Genomic DNA, 20,613 nt, shown 5'->3' on the forward strand with positions numbered 1-20,613 from the left:
GTCAAACTACATATAATGTGGTGGCTTTGAGGATGCCAGTGTATTACAACTATAGCTTGTGACCGGGGAGAGGAAAAAGCCAGGAATAATATAAACGCATGTGGCTGAGAAGCAGCTGCCATGATGTTGTGATAATATTACATCTGTGGTGCTGGTACATGAATGGCGTTCCACTTTCATTCTCAGGGAGGTGGGACAGGCTGGCTTAAGGAGAGGGAGCATACTAATTTGATATTGGATTGCCTGCTGCAAACATTATGCCTAATGTATGGCAGCACAGGAGGGAGAAATGGCAGGGTGGAAAATTATAGGAGCTGGTTGTTGTGGGTGGCCTTGGTGGGATATGCTGGGAAAATGCAAGTTGTCTCTTCCATCTCTCTCTGTATTGGAATTGCTTCTAGGCTGCAATAAATCCTTGAGTTTGGGAGATGGAGTCATCTTCAACAGCCATATTACAGCATCGTCCTCTTGGGAAGAGACCAGTGAAATTGGGGAAAGTGTTCAGTGGTCTCCTGATAAGGCCTGGCTTCAAGTCCAAGGGATTTCATGGGCTTCCAACCATAGCAGCCACCGGGAGTGGTTGGAAGTAGACTTGGGAGAGAAAAAGAGAATAACAGGTAAGTTACCTACTCAATAACATGGCTGGTTCCCAAGCCTGAGGCTTAAGTTCTTTAAGTGATGTCCCTGTGGGTGCTCCATTTTAGGTGTTTGTGCATCCCTGTGCTCTTAATTGGTGATTTATGGTAGCAGTGCCCGGTTGGATCACACATGCATGGTCCCCGTCTCACGCTGCTTCAGGCAGTTCACTAGCACTGTGCAGCCAGTCCTCCCTCAGTTCCTTCTCTACCATCTTTGGCTATGAGTCAGAGTATTCAGCAGCACCTCAGAGCTTAGCTAGAATAATATATCCAAGTTAGTTCTAGTTTTATTATATATTGTCAGCCCTTTTTCATTTCTTTTCCCCATTTATTAAAAAAAAAATCATAATTTGTTTTTCCTGATTAGAAGTAGGTTTTTGTTGAACCGTTATTGCCAGTTCTCCCCTCAGGGGAGGGTGAAACTCTCCCTTCAGGGGCATGCCTGGTTCTCTGGGCTTTAAATGCTGCCTCACCTGTAGGCTATCGATTCCAGCATCAGACAGGCATACTCAGTGTGTCCACTGCGTTGGCGAGACACATATTCTTCAAAAGTGTCTGCAGTGCCATAAGCTAACAGCCAGGATCAGGAAAGTCAGGGACTTGCAGCTAAGCTGCTTCTAAAAGAGAAGTCCCTCAGGCCAGCATCTGAGCCAGAAGCTAGGACTTCCCCGGGACAGAAGTCCCCTACTGCAGCCTCTGACAGAGGCTCTACGTCTAAATAGTAGATGCCACCATCAGTACTGAGTCAATTCTTATACAAAAGGATTTAGCAGTCTCCTCAATGCCTGAGTCACCTATCCTCAGCAGTGACGTTATCCTGACTCACTTAGTACCAAATCATCCTTCCACTCCACCTCACCCGGCTCCCCCTCTTTCGAGTGACAAGGATGATGTCAATGATGGAGAGATTTATTCCCACCACTCTTCTCCCATCCGCAGTACTGCAGGACATGCCTCCACACTGCATACAAAGAATCCAAATGGTACGGGTACCCCTGGATGGCACCTATGCCAGCTCCACCACAGTGGCTGTGTTGGACATTAGGGATGGCACATCCTGCTTACCACCACAAACCTCCCAGGGAGAGCACACATCCATCACCTGCACTGTCAATAGCAGGACTGTGTCAGCCTCCTGAGGACATTCTAGCAGAACAGGATGAACCCTCTGACCAGGCCACTGAACCTACCCTTCACTTTTCTTCTCCTGATGACAGCATAGTGCCTCCCCCAACACTAGGGATGACTTTAACAATTCCAAGACTTCTATAGGAGGGTTGCTCCTTGGACATTTCTCTAGAAGAAGTTCAGGAAACCAACACAAGCTTTTTGACATTCGACACACATCTGCCTCCTCTAAAGTTGCCCTACCCATGAATGATGCCATCATGGAACTGGTTAGGCAAATTTGGCGGACCCCAGCAACAATTCCACCAACTTGTAAGACATCTGACAAAAAATATTACGTGCCATCAAAGGGCACAGAGTTCCTCTTTTTCCATCCCACATCAAATTCCTTGGTTGTGGATGCAGTTAACAAACCGGGTAGACAATTCCTGAGTAGGGAATACAGGAACACAGGTTTGGGCTGAGCTGTCTTATATGCCTTTTGTCATATCAATTATCTGTAAACATTACATTGTAGACATTATACAATGTATTCACACAGTCAGTGATAGAGCTTGGCTGTTGTGTCCTGATCAACCTGTAAATGGCTCTTTTTAGGATCTATTTATGATGAACTCCCTGTATCAGTAAATGAATATCTAAGCCTGGTCACTGAAACAATGGTATGTTCACATGAAAGGCGCTTCTGTTGTGAGCTCCCTGCATTGTCTAAAAAATATGAATTAGTCACTTGTAAAATATAAATTACAGTCACTTGATAAAGACCCTCGTAATGGACCATAATCTGTGAGATCCATTGCCATTTTTGGGTCAGTAATCTTTTAAAATTCCATGGCATGTATTTACATAAAGAGCATCTTGAAAGTTTCCTAACCATATAATTTAAATCTTTCATGTGAAATCTTTTCCTGCATTGGTGATGGTGTTCTTTTTAAATATGCCTTGCATGTAACAACACTGATTAGTTGACAGCGTAGCCTGGGATTAATCTAAGGTTTAAAGTACACCTTTAACAAAAAAGTTCTTTATTTAGATGGTTACTTAGAGTTAATTAAGAAGGTGAAGCACACACAGAAACATTAAGTTTTAGTTAATACAAATATAATTGAAACCATAGAAAAATCAATACACGTAAGTAGAATAAGATTAAGTACAATAATGTGGTTTCCCACGTTACTTACAATCTTACATTGTGCATACTTGTAATCTTATGGAAACCATTAGAACCAAAGATAGAAGAAACAGTGGAGCCCACTACAAGAAGAAATTGCTGGGTCAGGCTTCCTGCCTGGCAGCCCATGCCATTATCCCAGTGTCCCAACTAGAGATGGGTTTGACAACCCTTTCTGTGCCTTTTTTCATTCCATCCACATACATCTGGGACCATATCTGTTCAAGTCTCAGACCCCTATTTATATTTGGTATTCCAGGAGACCAATTTTAGGGTTCTGGTTGTCCATATGTGGTATTCTGGTTGACCATAATTACATTTCCGACAGTGAACCCAATCATTCATGTCAGTCCCTTTCCTAGTAGTTTTGATATGTTAATGTGGTTAGCTTTTATTGCAAAAAGCCCGTACGATTTTAGTATATGTTGAGTTGGGTTTATCTGTTTATTACATGATGCCCTGCTAAACTATTAAAGGATACATATTGCTAGATTTTATAACTTTTGGTCAAGCATGTATTATTTCATAACCTTGGTCAAGCACATAATACTCAAGCTAACTTATGCGAACTGCCAACTTCTGTTAGGTGTCATTCTAAGTCCTTAATGTTTAAAACTATTGCCAAGCCTATTTTTACTACATATGTTTTGGTTCTCCTTCTCCTTATTGGTACAACTTCAGTAACTTCCATTATTACTTCTATAAACATGCTTAGCAAATGGATTATATTTTACCCAAAACTATAGACTCTCCAAGATCAAGTCGGAGTACACAACAGAAGCCATGAAATTCATAGTATAAAACTGATTTTCTTCCCCAAACCTGTTTTCTTTTTTTGAACTCCAAACTTAGTTTGAGAGATGAATGAATAGTTTTTAGACAGAACTGTGCCTTTATTTTTAACACTTTTTTTTCGAGTTGTGTATGAAAATGTTCTTTTTAAAAAAAGCTAACAAAATACATTTTTTCTTTTGTTACAAGGGATTAGGACTACAGGATCCACTATGCTGAAGTTTAACTTTTACGTAAAGACCTTTATTTTGAACTATAAAAATAACAACTCAAAATGGAGAACTTACAAAGGAATCCTAAACAATGAAGAAAAGGTAAAAGGAGGTGAAGGGGGGTATGGGAACACAAAAGGAAAAATTCTCTAAGATGCTTTGATATTGAAAGAGAGATTTTCACTGTCATGAAAGATTAGGCTGTCTTCATCAGTGTAACTGCAATCAATGTAATTTACTGGTGCAGTACATCTGTGGGCTTAGCTACACACAAAAGTTACCCCAGGTTAAGCAAAGGTGTTATTTCAAACCAGTATCGTTAAACTGGTGCAAAAAGGCTGTGTGACCACTTTTTGGGTTATCTCAAGGAATCGTTGTAAACTAAACCAAAATACTTGCTCTTAAGCCAAAATAAATGTCCATGCAGAAGTCTACACAAGTTTAACTTAAATCGATTTAAGAACTAAAACGAAAGCAGTGCAGAGATCTCATGTAAACAAGGTCCACATTAGAGGGTTGCACTAGTGTAATTACATTGAATTTCGTTGTTGGTCTACTTCTGAACAAATCCCAAGAGCTTGCTCCCGAGTGTACTCTCATTATTTTCAGTGGTACAGGTGGGAGCTCAGCATGATGCAATACCAGAGCCTAACTAATCATCAGTTCTCACTATACCCTAAAATTCTGAATCGAGAAAGTGGGTTCTTATTATCTCCATGTATCCTGTACTTTAAATTGTTTGGAGAGAAATTTCGTTTGCACAGTGTGGACTTCCTCAGGATTTTAGGCCTTGGCTACACTTGCGAATTAGAATGCATTAAATCAGCCCTGGGCGCCATAACTCCAGAGGTATCCACACTGGCAAGGCATTTAGAGCTCCTAGACTTTGCAGCTGGAGCATTCCTGATAATCCACCTCCATGAGAAGCACAGAGCTTGCTGCACCCTGGGGTGTCAGTGTGGACAATGTGTTGCATTACTGTATTGTGATTGGCCTCCGGAAACATCCCATAATACCCTGAAGTCAAGTGGTCACTCTCATCATTGTTTTGAATTTGGCCACAGGCATGCAGATATCCCCTTTCAAAGCTCCATTTCTGACAGCCCTCATGCTTATCTGCTCCGGGACACAGAGCAAACCATTTCTGTGGAATGCTCCTGCATTTGTGTGTGTGTGTGTGTGTGAGTGAGAGAGAGAGATGTGGGGTGGGAGCTGATGTCAGGTTTCCCCCTTTCCCCTGCCGCTATTTGAACTTACAAGATAGCATGCTGACACACTCTCTGCCCCTCATGCTTTGCAAACCCTTTCCGAAGCACACTGCAGCCACTTGCTCACTGGGGTAGCTACCACAATGCACTGCTCTCTGTGACGTTGCAAGACCTGCTAATATGGACTTGCTCCACAGTCACAAGGAGCACAGTGTGAACACACAGCAGTGTTTTCCCTGCTGCTGTCTCCAAGGGCTCCTTTAACTCCCGGCACTCTACATCTGCAAGTGTAGCCATGCCCTTAATATTCTACAACCTCAGTTTTTTGCCTGCAGTGAAAAATTTGTACAGTAACGGCTCTGAACTATGCAAACGAGATATTTAAAGTTTTCAGGTTTGCACTATTCCACAATGGTAATTCTTAAAAGTTTAAAAAAAATTGACTTGATTGTTTTTTAAATTCCATGTGAATCAAAGTTTCATTAGGGTAAACTTCTAATTGGTTCTACATTACTCCATCGTTTTAAAAATCTCATAAGAAACTGTTATACATGATCTTAAACAGAATTCAGCCAGGGCCTCAGGTTTATACACTTTTAATTTAAACAAACTAATAAAAAGGTCCACGTGTAGAATGGGCTGACTGATCAGATAGATTTTGTAAATATAATGAAGAGAACATAGTCAAACAGTTCTTCTTCGAGTAGTGTCCCAATGGGTGCTCCACTCTAGGTGTGTTCATCCCTGCGCTGCTGATCAGAGAACTTAAATAGCAGTGTCTGTTGGGCCCACACGCGCACTCTTTCTCCTCGTGCTGCGCCATGAGGCTAGGCAGCAAGTGCGGGCTAACCATCCTCCATTCCTTCTCAACTGCCCCTGGCTAGGGACGGAACCTTTTAGCTGTCCGTTAGCTGGTTAGCAGATCATTAATTCCCTTTTTCATTTGAAAATCTTTAGCTTTTAAAAACGTTTTAGCTTTCTTCTGACTCTTTATTTGGCTATGCCTAAAAGAAGAAAAGACTTTTTGTTCTAGTGTTGACCCCCAGCCTTGGAGAACGGTATCCCCAGCTCTCGTGGCTTCAAGTGTCGCACTTGCAGTGAGGCGAGCCCAGTCATGGACAAGCACTCCCAGTGCATTCGCTGCCTTTGTGAGGGCCGGCTGAGATCCCGCAAGGACAGAGTGCGCTGCCAGAAAATCATCTCCATGGAGACGGCTCTCCGACCCCAGCCCTCTGGCAGGCATGAGCCTTCCCATTAACCTTTGACTTCGAAGGATATTGGGTCAAAGAAACAGTCCAGGGACCCCTCTCACAAGTCAAAAAGAGAGCAGAAAGTCCCCTCAGCAAGCGCAGGAATAGCCGAAAGCGATCACCATCTCGTTTGGTATCTTCTGCTCCACCAGCACTGAGATCATCTGACACCCATGCCTCATGGCAACCATCATTGTCTGGTACCATTGATAGACTCTTTGGGCACAGACATTGAATCTTTGCCACAGAGAGAGAATGGCAAACATTCCGGTATGTGAGCTGCCGGTATCACCAGAGGCATTGGCCCATCTGGCACTGGAGAGATCAGTATCAGCGAGGTCCCCATCGCATGTCCTCCCCTTTAGATTGTGCCCCCCAGTATTGGGAGGCACAGATCGTGTATGCCTGTGGAGATATCCCTGCACATCAATCTCCTTGAGTTGGGAGTGGTCAGGAACGCCTGAACCCATTTCCTCCTGCTGATACCCATATCACATACAAAAATCCTAATAGACAACGTAGCCCGCATGTTTTATAGCAACCATCAGGGAGAAGCCAGATCACCCTCCTTATGTACAGAGGCCATGAAACTATGGAATAGGCGCATCTCTCACATCATCACCTTGTCCGCTGCTTATCTCTCAGGCACGCAAAATGAGACAGCGGACAAGCCCAGTCACGAATTTCCATATGACCACGAGTAGGAGATGCACCTATTGGTACATCACAACTTGTTCACACGGCGCGGAACACTGTCCAGAACAAGAAGTATCTGCAATACTGTCCCAGGGTGGGGATTGGACAGCACTCTCTGGGCAATGCTGTCCTCCCCGCATGGGACAAGGGCCTTCTTTACCCCTTCCCTCCATTTCCTCTTCTGCTGAAGGGTCTGCTAAAGATAAAGAGGGGACGGAGCTTACATAATTTTGATTGCTCTCATGTGGCCGCAACAGACATGGTACCCTTACCTAATGCAGCTTGTGATGTGTCACTGATCTCTGTTCCGACCACTTCGCACCCTTTCTCTCAGGACAAAGGTTGTACCACACATCCCAACCTGGGGAACTTCTGTCTCAAAACATGGATCCTACGTGGTTCCAGCACCTAGAGAGCTCCTGTTCTACTGCACAGCAGAAAGTCCTCCATACAATGCACCGACCTGCAGAAATGGTCCAGGTTCCAGATTTGGTGCATATCCCAACTATTCTGGAATATTCCTTGACCCTTAAAAAATCAGGGTTATCCCTGAGCGCTCTCAGAGTCCACCTGGAAGCTATTACAGTATTTCATCAGCCCATAGAGAGGTGCTCAGTACTGTTGCACCCGACCACTAAAAGGTTCCTTAAGGCAATAACACACCTCTTCCCTCAACTTCGACTTCCTAGCCCCTCATAGGACCGAAACCTAGTGCTGAAAGGACTGACTAGGCCCCCCCTTGGAACCCATGGTCACCTTCTTCACTACCATACCAATTGATGAAAACGGCTTTTCTGATTGCAGTTACCTCAGCAAGAAGAATAGGGGAAATAGCAGCTCTGATGGCATATCCCCCGTACATAATCTTTTTCCCTGACAAAGGTTACACTTAGGTTCATCCCTAAAGTGACCTCTTCGGTTCACATGAATCAGTCTATTCACCTTCTACCCCAGGCCTGACCAAGACAATAGGGAGGCCACACTCCATACCTTAGACGTTAGGAGAGCCCTTGCATTCTACCTCAATAGGACAAAGACCTTCAGGAAATCCCCTAGACTGTTCCTCTCTATGGTGGAAAGGTGTAAGGGCTCAGCAGTATCAGCCCAAAGACTCTCTAAGTGGGTCTCGAATTGCATCAGACAGTGCTATCAAATTTGTAACATTACCCCTCCGGACTCGATCCGTACACATTCCATGAGATCAGTCTCCTCATCTGTCACTTTCCTCAGGAATGTCCCCATCTCAGAGATCTACAGAGCAGCAACATGGGCCTCAGTCCACACCTTTGCAGAACATTACGTGATCACCAGGGACTCTGTCTCTGATGTCATCTTTGGCTCCACAGTACTGTCATCTGTAACTAACCTGATGCTGAAGTCCCAGCCCTCCAAGAGGGGCACTGCTCAGGAGTCACCTAGAGTGTAAGACCTATGGGGACACTACTTGAAGAAGAAGTTGTTACTCACCTTGTACAGTAACAATGGTTTGTCGAGATGTGTCCCCATATGACACCCTTCTCCCCTCTACTTCTGAGTTGTCACTGATTCTGCAGCAGCGAAGGAACTGAGAATGGTTAGCCAACATGTGCTGGCTAGCCTCATGGTGCAGCATGAGGAGAGACTGCACATGTTCGGGCTGAACGGACACTTCTGCCAAAGTTCTCCAATGAGCAGCGCAGGGATGCAGACACACCTACAGTGGAGCACCCATAGAGAGAGAGACATCTCGAAGAACCATCATTACTGCACAAAGTGAGTAACTTCTTTTTGGTCACTCATTTAGATTTTGCTGAAGAAAAAAAGTAGTTTACAAAACATTTTTCTTGATTTGATTTAAAAAGATTTGTTTTGCTTTTGATGCAGGAGGTATTGTTAATTCAAACACAGTAGCATGCATTAGCACATTTAAATCTTTTAAAACTTACTTCTAATACTCCTAAAGTTACAACACAGTTGAAGATATTTTTGAATGAGTTTTAGGTTAAGTGTCCCTCTTTACGTTTAAGATGTTCTGTATTTTTAAGAACTCACTCTGAAAACACAGCAATTTAAGAGTTTGTGTTTTAAATTGCAGGTATTCCAAGGCAACTCTAATTATGAGGATGTAGTCCGTAATAATTTTATCCCTCCTATAGTGGCCCGATACGTGCGGATCATTCCACAGACCTGGCATCAAAGAATAGCATTGAAAGTGGAGCTGATTGGTTGTCGAATAATGCAAAGTAAGTGGCAAGCAATACTTCCAGGAGCCAGTGAAGCAATGGAATCCCAAAACCCCTACAGCTCAGTTGTTTTCCCTTTTCCTTTTGCAGCTAACAACTCATTTACTTACCCAATGTGGCAAAGGCCAAGTCAAAGCACAGGTGTAGCTGTTGGAAAAGAAGACAGAACCATCACAGAACCCATCCCGTCAGAAGAAACTAGCCTAGGTAACACTAGAACAATATGGTCTCTCTAAAATGTGCCATCTTTTTGAGATGTATACTTCCTGTTCTAACAGGCATCTTCACTTTGCCAGATCAAACTGTTCCCATCTCATCAATGTTCTTTAATGGTTATCTGCATACGTGAGGGTGAGGGGAGTCCTCTTTGCTTCTTTATGAGGGATAAAGAGAACTTGAAATCCTTATTTTTTTAAAAAATGTTTTATTTATCTATATATCCAGTGTTACCTTACCTATTTTGTCTCCTTTGACAGACTCAGAAAAGTAGATTGATACCTTTGAAGGGACAGTGATGTTGATTTTTTTTTTTTTTAAACAAATAACTTTTCTTCCAAATGTTTTTCAGGTGTTTGAATTTAATAGATGTTAACAAAAACAAACCCTAAACTCTTAAATAGTCTGAATAAAAATCCTTTCCTCTTTCATTTAATTGGTTTCACTTCCTTGGTTTGTGTGATGTCCTAAATCTACCAGTTTTCTACTTGTCCCTAGAGTCTTTGAGGAAAAGTTGAGTAGACAAGACCTGAATTTCTAATTTAAAAGAAAAATTTTTAAAGTGCAAAAAACACCTTTAAAACAATTTTCAGGTTGTCTTTATCTTTGTGAATCAGAGAGAAGTGATGTGGGCATTTATTCTTTTTAGTTTGCAGGTCACTCTTAATTTTGTCCTGCACTGTTTTGATACATGGGACTGACTCTGTTTTTTGGAATAAAATAAAACCCACTTGTTCTTACAATGGTGGTTTGGCAGAGGATAATCTGCTAGAGACCTTAGAATCCTTGGGTTTCCAGAGGTGTGTGTTCGTTCTCTTTCTCTCTCTCTCTCTCTCTGTCTCTAATATACACACACTCTCTCTCTCTCTCCAGTGCTGTACAAAAAGATATATCCAAACTAAATAATCATAAATTAGGTCAGTGACTCAAAAGACCAACCAGGGCAATACACCTTACCTTCCCTAACTATGAATAGAAGTCTGAGTGGGTGCTTGGAATTGAGTAAGATTAATAGGAATACATTCTAACTGAAAAGCACTTTTGCTGCTATTCTAATAAACCCAAAGGTTGACTGAGGTAGAATCATAGACTTTAAGGTCAGAAGGGACCATTATGATCATCTAGTCTGGCCTCCTGCACAACGCAGGCCACAGAATCTCACCCACCCATTCCTGTGTCTGAGCCATTGAAGTCCTCAAATCATGGTTTAAAGACTTCAAGATGCAGAAAATCTTCCAGCAAACGACCCATGCCCCACGCTGCAGAGTAAGGCCTCTGCTAATCTGCCATGGAGGAAAATTTCTTCCTGACCCCAAATATGGCAATCAGCTAATCCCTGAGCATGTGGGCAAGACTCACCAGCCAGACATCCAGGAAAGAATTCTCTGTAATAACTCAGATCCCATCCCATCACAAGCCATTGGGCATATTTACCGCTAATAGTCAAACACCAATTAATTGCCAAAATTAGGCTATCCCATTATACCATCCCCTCCATAAACTTATCAAGCTTAGTCTTGAAGCCAGATATGTCTTTTGCCCCCACTGCTGCCCTTGGAAGGCTGTTCCAGAACTTCACTCCTCTGATGGTTAGAAACCTTCATCTAATTTCAAGACTAAACTTCCTGATGGTCAATTTATATCCATTTGTTCCTGTGTCCACATTGGTACTGAGCTTAAATAATTCCTCTCCCTCCCTGGTATTTATCCCTCTGATATATTTATAGAGAGCAATATATCTCCCCTCAGCCTTCTTTTGGTTAAGCTAAACAAGCCAAGCTCTTTGAGTCTCCTTTCTTAAGACAGGTTTTCCATTCCTCGGATCATCCTAGTAGCCCTTCTCTGTACCTGTTCCAGTTTGAATTCATCCTTCTTAAACATGGGACACCAGAACTGCACACAGTATTCCAGATGAGGTCTGACCAGTGCCTTGTATTAACACCTCCTTATCTTTGCTGGAAATACCTCGCCTGATGCATCCCAAGACTGCATTAGCTTTTTTCACAGCCATATCACATTGGCGGCTCATAGTTATCCTGTGATCAACCAATACTCCAAGGTCCTTCTCCTCCTCCTCCTCTGTTACTTCCAACTGATGCACTCCCAGCTTATAACAATAATTCTTGTTATTAGGAGGCCTATGGGAAAAAATAGTATGGGATCATGTAATTAAAGGCTATGCCATAATGCATACACATAAGGGTGACAAATTAAAATTGCAGAGGAAACCTTAATTTTGGCATTTCCTAAGTTTTCCATGCTTAATTTTGCAACCTTAATATTCTTATTAGATTTGTGTGTGTAATTTCAAAGTTTTTTCAAAAAGCAAACTGAAAAAACAAATTCTCTCATGTGCTGTCTTATTGATACCCCATGGTTTATCAGCAGGGTTGGAACCTTTAGTTCCACTGCACAGGCCTCTGCCACTGACTCTAATGAAGTAACTGATCCCAATGGGCTCAGACAAGCACTTTGCCAGTGGATTTCAAAGATATTTAATGACAACAGAGGATGGAGAGACTCAGGGCTCTTCTTCAACCTTTCCCTGACCTGTCTTTTCCCCACCCCGGCTCCTTGTCATGGTCCTATTCTCTTTGCCTACCCAGCTCCAGTCTCTACTTTACAGGTTTCTCATCCCTGGCTCCTGGCCCAGTCAGTTCCAGTCTCCCTCTCCAGGCTCCTCCTCCAGTCTGTTTCTCTCCCCTCACCCTAAGACTGGTTCCCAGTCCTGGTCTTCCTCCCTGAGTTCATTCTGTATCAGTCCCCTCTCCCCCACAAAGTTACAATTGAAAATAGGATCTTTATAATGGGAAGCGTCAGGCAACCTTAATAGGTGGTTCTACCAGCCCAGACTATAATAAGAAAGAAATTACCTTTGGAAGGATGTATACAGGTTTTGAGCAACACAGAGACCTAGAGAAAATGGGTTTAGCTCTTTTGGAATCAATATAACTGCACCTATTGACATCAAACCTAAATTTGGCCCACAGCCTCCTGCAGTATTGTGCCTTCACTTTTTCACGCACTCTTGAGTTAAGATTTTTATCATATATTGATTTTCAGGGCATTTTCCTAAAAACAAAATGTATCTAGTTCTGGAAAACTGTGCTCTTGTTACCTTTTGTTAATTTTTTTTCCCTGCAGGGTTAAAACTTACAGCTATAGTTGTCCCAGTCTTAGTAGGGCTGTGTCTGTTCCTGCTCTCTGGGATTTGTATCTGTGCAGCCATACGAAGGTAAGATTTTATTTTTCATCATATAAATTAAAACAGCTATAGTGGCATAGATCAGGGGTTCTCAACCTTTTTCTTTCTGAACGTCCACCCCCCCAACATGCTATAAAAAGTCCATGACTCAGCTGTGCCACAACAACTGTTTTTCTGCATATAAAAGCCAGGACCAGTGTTAATGGGTAGCAAGCAGGGCAGTTGCCTGGGGCCCCATGCCATAGGTGGCCCTGTGAAGCTAAGGGCTTGTCTACATGGCGCTGCAACTTTCTTGCTCAGGGGTGTGAAAAAACTCCCCCCTGAGCTCAGCATGTTTCAGCGCTGTAAAGTGCCAGTGTAGACAGTGCACCAGTGCTGGGAGCTGCGTCCCTCGTGGAAGTGGGTTTTTTAGAGCTCTGGGAGAGCTCTGTGCCGTGACTACACAAGCCATGTTAAAGCACTGCCGCAGTAGATACATTTAATGTTGCCAGTGTAGACTAGCCAAATACAGAGGTGATGTAAAGTAGCACCCCTTACGCTAGCTCCGATTCCTATATAATTTGGTTAATCTGCCTCAGACCTATCTACTCCATTTACTGACTAATAACTGAGTCTAGGCTGGTGTAACTTGCACACCTAGGAACCAAAAGAAAGTAGAGTGGAAGCTATTTTACCCCCCTCTTATTGGTAGTGTTGCTACATTCATCTCTGCTGGTTCCTTGATATGTAACTCAGTGGGCCAAATTCAGAGCTGCCATGTAAGAGTGTATAAAACACATGTTGGGAAGTAAAGCTCGTCAGCTGTCACACATGTTGAGAAGGCTGGAAAAAGGTAAATTTCACTCGCTTATACACCCCCTACTCTTCCATTAATTTGAGCTCTGCCCAGTGGATACAAATGTTCCTGTCAGCAGATGAAGTTTGGGACAGGGGACAAAGTTCCTTTTGACATCACCTCCTTATGAAAAGGGCTTGCATCTCCTCAGAATCCAGTACCTAATCTAGAGTTTCTAACAACTGTGCAAAGAATTCAGGATAGCAATCCTAACACAGCCAGGAAGATAACTGGCATACAGGAACATGAACTGCTAAGAGGTCACTGTTTTCCAGTGTCTTTTGCCAGCTCAGATAGCTGGGGGGAAACAAATATAACAAGATTAGCATTCATGTCCCCTACTGTAATAAGTGCTGTTACCCAGAAACTAAAGGGGGATGATTTTCCTCAGCTGGTAAATATGATAGTTCTCTCCACTGAAGCTAAGGCATGAAGGTGAAGTGCGGTGACGGACAAAACCTTACGAATATATTCCTGTCTTACAGGAGAGAGACAAAAGGAGGTGCTTATGGTTCATCTGATGCAGAGAACCCAGGTTAGTGGAGAATCATGCTCTCTCCTTTCTGTGGGTTGGTGGGAAGGATCAAACAATTGAACATCAATTGCATCATCTTCCTTTCATTTTAATTCACAGTATCACAAAAGGGGTTAGGGAAAATGATACCACTACTAGTGCCACCTGAAAACAGCAGCCATCGCATAGCTTCCACAACAGAAAAGCAATTAGCAAGTGAAAGAGAAACTTTGGGTCACAAACTTTGAGAGTGTTCCCACTGGAAAAAACACTTACCGTTCAGCAAATTGCCTCTTTCCTTCTCTCTTCTGCAGCACATGAGGTTAGCCTCTCCCTAAGGAGGCCAAGACATGGTTTTAATGTGGCTTTCTTTCCCTAACTCCTAAAAAAGCCCAATAATACTGAATTATGCTTCATTCATCATATCTGAAGAGAACATTGTCTGGGGGATTTTGCTTTTGGAAGATGCCTGCAAAAACTGAAGTAACATCTTTTGAAGTGACATTTTTTGTGTGTGTCAGTTGATTAGCCTGTCTAGGGTGGGTTTCATTTAGGGTAGGAAATCTGAGTTCAGCTGCTATTTAGTTTCTCTCTAGTGGAGCACTCTCCTCCTCTGCCAATTAAATGGTGAAACATCCATCTGAAACAGAAGAAAGCAAAAGAAATTCACTTCCCCTCCACTTGTCTCTAAAGCAGCCTTGAAATAGGCCAACACAGAATACTCCTCTCTCTCAAAAGGTGCCAAAGGATAATACTTATCCCATGATGGGGGAGGGCCCGAGAGACCAGTCTCCAGCCTATGCCTGAATATCTATACTGCAAGTTCACAACCCCAATGCCCTGGCCTCGGTCAGCTGCGGATGTTTTACTGCAGCATAGACATACCTTAAATGTTCAGGTAGACCCCACTGCCATGCACTAAAATTTCCCTAGCGTGCTTTAATTTACTCCTGTTTTGGAATAGTGTAATTCAAAGCATACTAGTTAGTGCACAGTAGCAGGATCCACACGGACACTTAGTGCCCAATAGGCTAGTGTAGGGTAGATGTATACCCCAGCTTGCCGTGAACTAAGTGTTCATGTGGACAAGCCCTTAATGTTTTCTGTGTTCATTTATTGCTTCTAGGTTGTTGGAAACAGATCAAGCAGCCCTTTGTCAGACATCAGTCAGCGGAATTTACCATCACCTATAATAATGAAAAGGAGACTCCACGAAAGCTGGATCTAGTCACAAGTGACATGGCAGGTAACAGTTATGTCTTTTGAGACCCATACACTCTCTTCTGGATGTATAGTACATAATGGCGAGAGGGGTGGCAAATGTTATCCGAGCAAAACTCTGGGTGCATCAAGAGTAAACATGTGAGGCAGGACCCAGGAATTAATATGCCTACCCTTGGGCATTGAACTAGTGAAATGAGAGAATATATTGGAAAAACATACAGGAGATTTCTTAACTCTCCTTAGTTTTGAAATTAAAACTTCCCTCCACGATGTGGAGAGAGATTTGTTATCTCCTTGTGAAACAGTCATAGTTTAAGTGATAGACCTGACTAAAATAGACTAGACTGCCATTGCTGATTGGGATTTAATGTTTCTTTAGTCACGCTTGTATTTAATGTCTTATTTCTTCACAAAAGTTGAGTGACCTGAATAAAGTTTGTCCAACAATTTGAGCTGTGGCCTAATGCCTAACTAGAGATCATATTGAGACCTCTGTTCATGTCACTTAGTGCCTGAACCGCTGTGGAAGCCAGGCCCCCTGAGGTCAACCTAGTTAAGTAAAACAATGATGTATTAATCTGCTGTGTTAGCTTAGCTGCAACTCATTGTTTGGACAGAGCAAATTCCAGCCATCAGTTCCTGTTTGTATCCCAAAGGGATACTTCATTACTTCTCTAAGCACCTCTTGTCCCTGCCTATGTTGTCTCTGTCTGGAAAGGTTAGTGAACCCAGCCATTTTATAGGATCAGTCAGCACTGCATGGATCTTCCCTGCAAGACTAATTTGCTATCCCCAGCATCCCAAAATTCCAGCTTGCCTTTGATATCAGTTGGCAGAGAAATGCAGTGAAGACCAAATAAAATAAACTGTGACTAGGGGTTAATTTGAATTCTATATAACACTAATATGGATGTATTGGTGCTTGCTGTAACAGGATCCTTCTGAATAAATACTTTTATGATGGTCTATTAAAAAAAAAAGTTTATATGAGAGGGTTGAGTAAATATTACTTGTGGTTATGTGAGATGATACCCAGCATGGATCCACGCTTTTTGCCTGATGGCCGCTACTTTATAGAGGGTTCCAAGCGCTCATGCCATGGGGTGAAAATTTCTAAATTCTGGGGATTTATACAGGCAGTGTTTGAGATTTGGTATTTTATGAATACTTGCCTTAAAAGCAAACGGTAAAGCTGAAAAAGGTGAGCTAAGCCCAGGAATGTGTGCTCAAGGCACCTGAATAACCAGGTCGTGGAGGGCATTCGCCTTAGAAATGGTTTGGTTTGGTTTCATTTTAAATCATAGAATCATAGATTCATAGAATATCAGGGTTGGAAGGGACCTCAGGAGGTCATCTAGTCCAGTCCCCAACTAAATCATCCCAGACAGGGCTTTGTCAAGCCTGACTTGAAAAACCTCTAAGGAAGGAGAGTCCACCACCTCCCTAGGTAACCCATTCTAGTGTTTCACCACTCTCTGAGTGAAAAAGTTTTTTCTAATATCCAACCTAAATAAATCCCTAATATAATCCTTCACTGTCAAATTCTCTAGTACTTACTAGTCCCTAAAGTATCCAGATCCATTCTGGGATTTCTTTATCACAACATATTAGGAGTTCCATGGAACTGAAGGTGGGAGTAGCATCAGAGAACGATTTGTTATTTATTTAGTACGCCAGTAGTCTCAGCACTCTACAGATAAAGACAAGACCTTCTCTGTCTCAAAGAGTTTACAGTGTAGTTTGAGATGCAGAACAAGAAGTGCCAGAGAATTTCCCCAGGGGACGTAGGGCTGAATTCAGCTCATGTCGGAGATGAAGTTCAAAGCCAAAACAAAAACTGAATTGAACTTTCTAAGGACTACACCAAAACGTGGCAGTCTCTATCAATGCTTTATAACAGAGCTGTGCAGGTTAGTTCATCTGCAAAGAGAAGGGGACAGTTTTTAGTTTCTTAGTTTCAGGCTAGTGAAAATGTTGCAAGTTTCTCTTACTTTACCAAGCTAATCCTTTGGCTGGGGCTTTCTTGGATTGGAGTTGCAAACATCCCTGTTGACACTGCAGTCCTCCGATCTTACCTCTGGCTCCTCCATGGCTCATTTACTGGTTCTGATCCTCTTCCTGCTATCCTCTCAGATCTAGGTGACCTGTCCAGTAATTGCCTTCCTTGCTGTTCCCACTCTTCCCTCACCTCCAGCCCCAAGCCAATATCACACATTACACACTTCCCTTAACTCGTTGGACTCCAACACCTACCTTCCTTGGTTGTTGTCCCATTCAACTTTCTCCTTCCACTTGCCATTTGACTGTCCTAAGATTCCTTGTTAGTAATGCAGGAACTGAGGGTGGGGGAGGAGGTTAACCTTCCTTTAGGCATCATAGAGAACTTCTCACATGTGAAAAAAATTCCTATCAGCTTCATGCAAGATCCCTTGCCAGACTTATCAAGAAGCCCATATCCTGCTGACACTGAACTTTTATCCTCGCACTAGAACCATAACTACCTCTGACAAATAATGATTCCTTCACTGAATGAAGGAGGTTGGCACAAACTGAGTTTTCTTACATTCTGAATGAGAATTCCTACCGATATAGTAGCTGGGTCTCTTAATGTTTTTAAACTCTGCCTCCTGTTACATTATATATGGTAAAATCAAAGAAACCAATAGTCTGTCTATATTTTTGAGCTTTTAATGCTTCTTTCTAGATTATCAGCAGCCTCTCATGATCGGAACTGGGATGGTAACAAGAAAAGGATCCACATTCAAACCAATGGACACAGAGGATGAGGAGAAGAAAGATAGTTCAGTGATCGAGAACCACTATCACTGCCCGCACAGAGCTAGCTGTCACGAATATGCGTTGCCCTTGACCAACCAGGTCCCTGAATATGCCACCCCTATTATAGAAAGGCATCTAGGAAGAGAGAACAATTTTTCCTCTGAGAATGACTACAATGTACCTGTAATTTCTTCTGCTCATAAGCATTCCCTTTCTGCTGGAAGTTTCAGTAATGCGGGTAGGACCGATGTCAGGAATGGGGACTATCAGACACCGCAGAGTCTAATCAGCTATGATAAACCTAAAGTTAACAGTGTTTTGAGTTCAGTGGACTACTGTACTGACTATCGGAAGCCACGAACTAATTCATTGGTGAATGAGGGTTATTCAACACCCAGAGACTGCCTAAAACCAATAAACCAGACAGCAATGACAGCACTCTTGTGACTTGCTGAGTTGAGAGATTTGCTGCTCTATCTAGTGAACAGTGTTACTATGTAGCTACTGGAATGAATGTATTCTAGTTTAAAAGGATTCCACTGGGGCAGCTAGAAGACAAACTCAGCCTGAGTACATAATATTGCAGTTCTGTTGTGTTCTGACACTTGAAGACCAGAGTACTCTGATAATCACTGACTATGGCAAGAGAAAATTATCAGTAAAGACTCTACATTCTGTAACTGATTTGTAATATGTGCAATTTGTACATAGTTTTTATTTAAGAAAAATAACTGAGTTTCCTTTCATCTGTTTTGTTCTATGTATTTAAATAGTAGGGGAAACAGCTGTTGCAGAAGTTCTTGAACAAAAAAATCTTATGCTCACATGAACTTAATTCTATCTTCTCTTGTGTTAGCAGTCTTAAACTGTATTCTCCTATGGCTGTGGTGGTTCATGTCCTTTCCCAGGATAGCTGGAAATAAGGCATTTTAATAGTTTTATATTTGAAGAGCAGAAGAAATAAAACTACTTGAAGCATAAATGTGCACAAGAGGGTGGATGAGCAATTCATTGTGATACTCAAATCAGACTTAGCAGCTACTCTTTTAGAAGCAGTCTTTACATGCTTGAATTTAATTTGATATTAGGATGCAGGATGAGTCTGTCCATGTTGTTTTTTATTTTAAAGACAAGTGGAAAACATTGCAGCCAGTCTTGGTTCAAGCAGAGTGTTTTTCATTGTGGTGATCACTGTCACATCATCTTTTTTGGAATATACAAAATCTACATCTGTGAATCTGGCTTTTCAAGAAGTGTCTGTAGAGCTAAAATGTGAATTAGGACAATTTACGGGCAGTGTAAGTTTTAAACTTTTCATTGAAGTCTTGGATTATTTTTCGTTTCAGTTTAGAGTTTTGTCCCTTCTGAAGTATTTGCAGACCAGGCAGTGCAAAGTATATGTGGTTTGCTATGGCATTTTCAATTGTTGGAGATCACATCAGCAAAGTTGTTTTCAAATAGTTTCTTTTTGCTGGGAAGGTCATCCTGGATTCTTGTTTGGGCACGATACTAGCAATGCATTGTGCATTGTGACCATTCACCCGCCTGGCACCTCCCTGAAATTAACGGGGCTCCGGGTGGAGGCAGGAGCTGTCCATTGGTATTCTCCATGCAACAGTGGGGCCTTGTTTTGTACTCAAAAACTTACTGTAAAATGTCAAGAAGTCCTACTCTTGTTGGAAGGAAGAACAATCATGTATTGAAGGCACGGAGCTGAGAACCAGCAAGTTGATCGCAGTTCTGTTAACAGATGTGTGGCCTTGGGCAAATCACTTAGCTTCTCAGGATCTTTAGTTTCCCCATCCATAAAATGGAATGATATTGACCAGCCTGAACGGGTAGTAGTGAAGCTAAATTAATTCTTTGTAAAGCGCTGTGAGATCCTTGGGTGGAAGGTGCTATAAAAGTACAAAGTAGTATTATTATTTTATTTAAGAACATGCCCTACCTGGTCCTAAAACAAGCTCTTGCTAGTTTTCCTGTGCTTGTTTCACTGTGCATGTGCTGTGGACTGTAATGGTGCAATGACCTTCTGCTGGTGCTGAACTAAATGGTGGAGAGTGTATGTTGGTGTCTCTCCTGTGCTGAAAAACCAGTGTAACTATGTAGCCTTCCCATGTTGCTGTCAGTGCAATTTCTGTGAAATGTATGAAACACTTCAAGTCCTGAAGTAAAACTGCAGCAGCAGATTTGCTACACCACATTGGGTGGTATTGTTTACTTTTGTTGTTTACATACATGTGTAAATAAAGGACACCAACCTTTGCAACTCTATCAGGCAGGACTGGAGTCTAGCTCTGTTTTATCATCACTTCACACACCCGCTGTTGCATATCCTGAGGGAGAAGAAATTTGACAAACACCCAGAAATAGGTGTTCCTTACCATGTGCAAAAGTAACAGTTGTGCTGCTAATGTGACTATAACGGCCTTGCTAAAAAAGAAAATTATCATCATTCCACCTCATCTAGTCTCTGTGACCCATAACTTTTGGGGCAGGGGAAGAGAGCCGAGGAAGAAATTAA

The 20,613-nt window shown here is 42.3% G+C and overlaps 1 protein-coding gene and 1 long non-coding RNA gene across 3 annotated transcripts in view; one reads left to right on the forward strand and one right to left on the reverse strand.

Annotated features, from left to right (window-relative positions):
• DCBLD1 (discoidin, CUB and LCCL domain containing 1) overlaps nt 1-20,350 on the forward strand; it is a 75,948-nt gene extending 55,598 nt beyond the window's left edge. For both annotated transcript variants that reach the window (XM_030556179.1, XM_030556180.1), the window contains exons 8-15: nt 402-617; nt 3,919-4,043; nt 9,170-9,317; nt 9,408-9,524; nt 12,678-12,768; nt 14,059-14,108; nt 15,214-15,333; nt 18,016-20,350. In XM_030556179.1, coding sequence (XP_030412039.1) covers nt 402-617; nt 3,919-4,043; nt 9,170-9,317; nt 9,408-9,524; nt 12,678-12,768; nt 14,059-14,108; nt 15,214-15,333; nt 18,016-18,536 — 1,388 coding nt within the window. In that variant the 3' untranslated portion in view covers nt 18,537-20,350. The remainder of the gene's footprint in view (nt 1-401; nt 618-3,918; nt 4,044-9,169; nt 9,318-9,407; nt 9,525-12,677; nt 12,769-14,058; nt 14,109-15,213; nt 15,334-18,015) is intronic.
• On the reverse strand, nt 507-17,675 carry LOC115648499. The gene is made up of 3 exons (XR_003999576.1): nt 17,565-17,675; nt 14,364-14,421; nt 507-591 (listed from the first exon to the last, which is right to left on the reverse strand). It is a non-coding gene; the product is annotated as an uncharacterized LOC115648499 (long non-coding RNA).
• Nucleotides 20,351-20,613: the final 263 nt, after the last annotated feature.

Source organism: Gopherus evgoodei, chromosome 3 (assembly GCF_007399415.2).
Source record: "Gopherus evgoodei ecotype Sinaloan lineage chromosome 3, rGopEvg1_v1.p, whole genome shotgun sequence".
Taxonomy (NCBI): domain Eukaryota; kingdom Metazoa; phylum Chordata; order Testudines; family Testudinidae; genus Gopherus; species Gopherus evgoodei.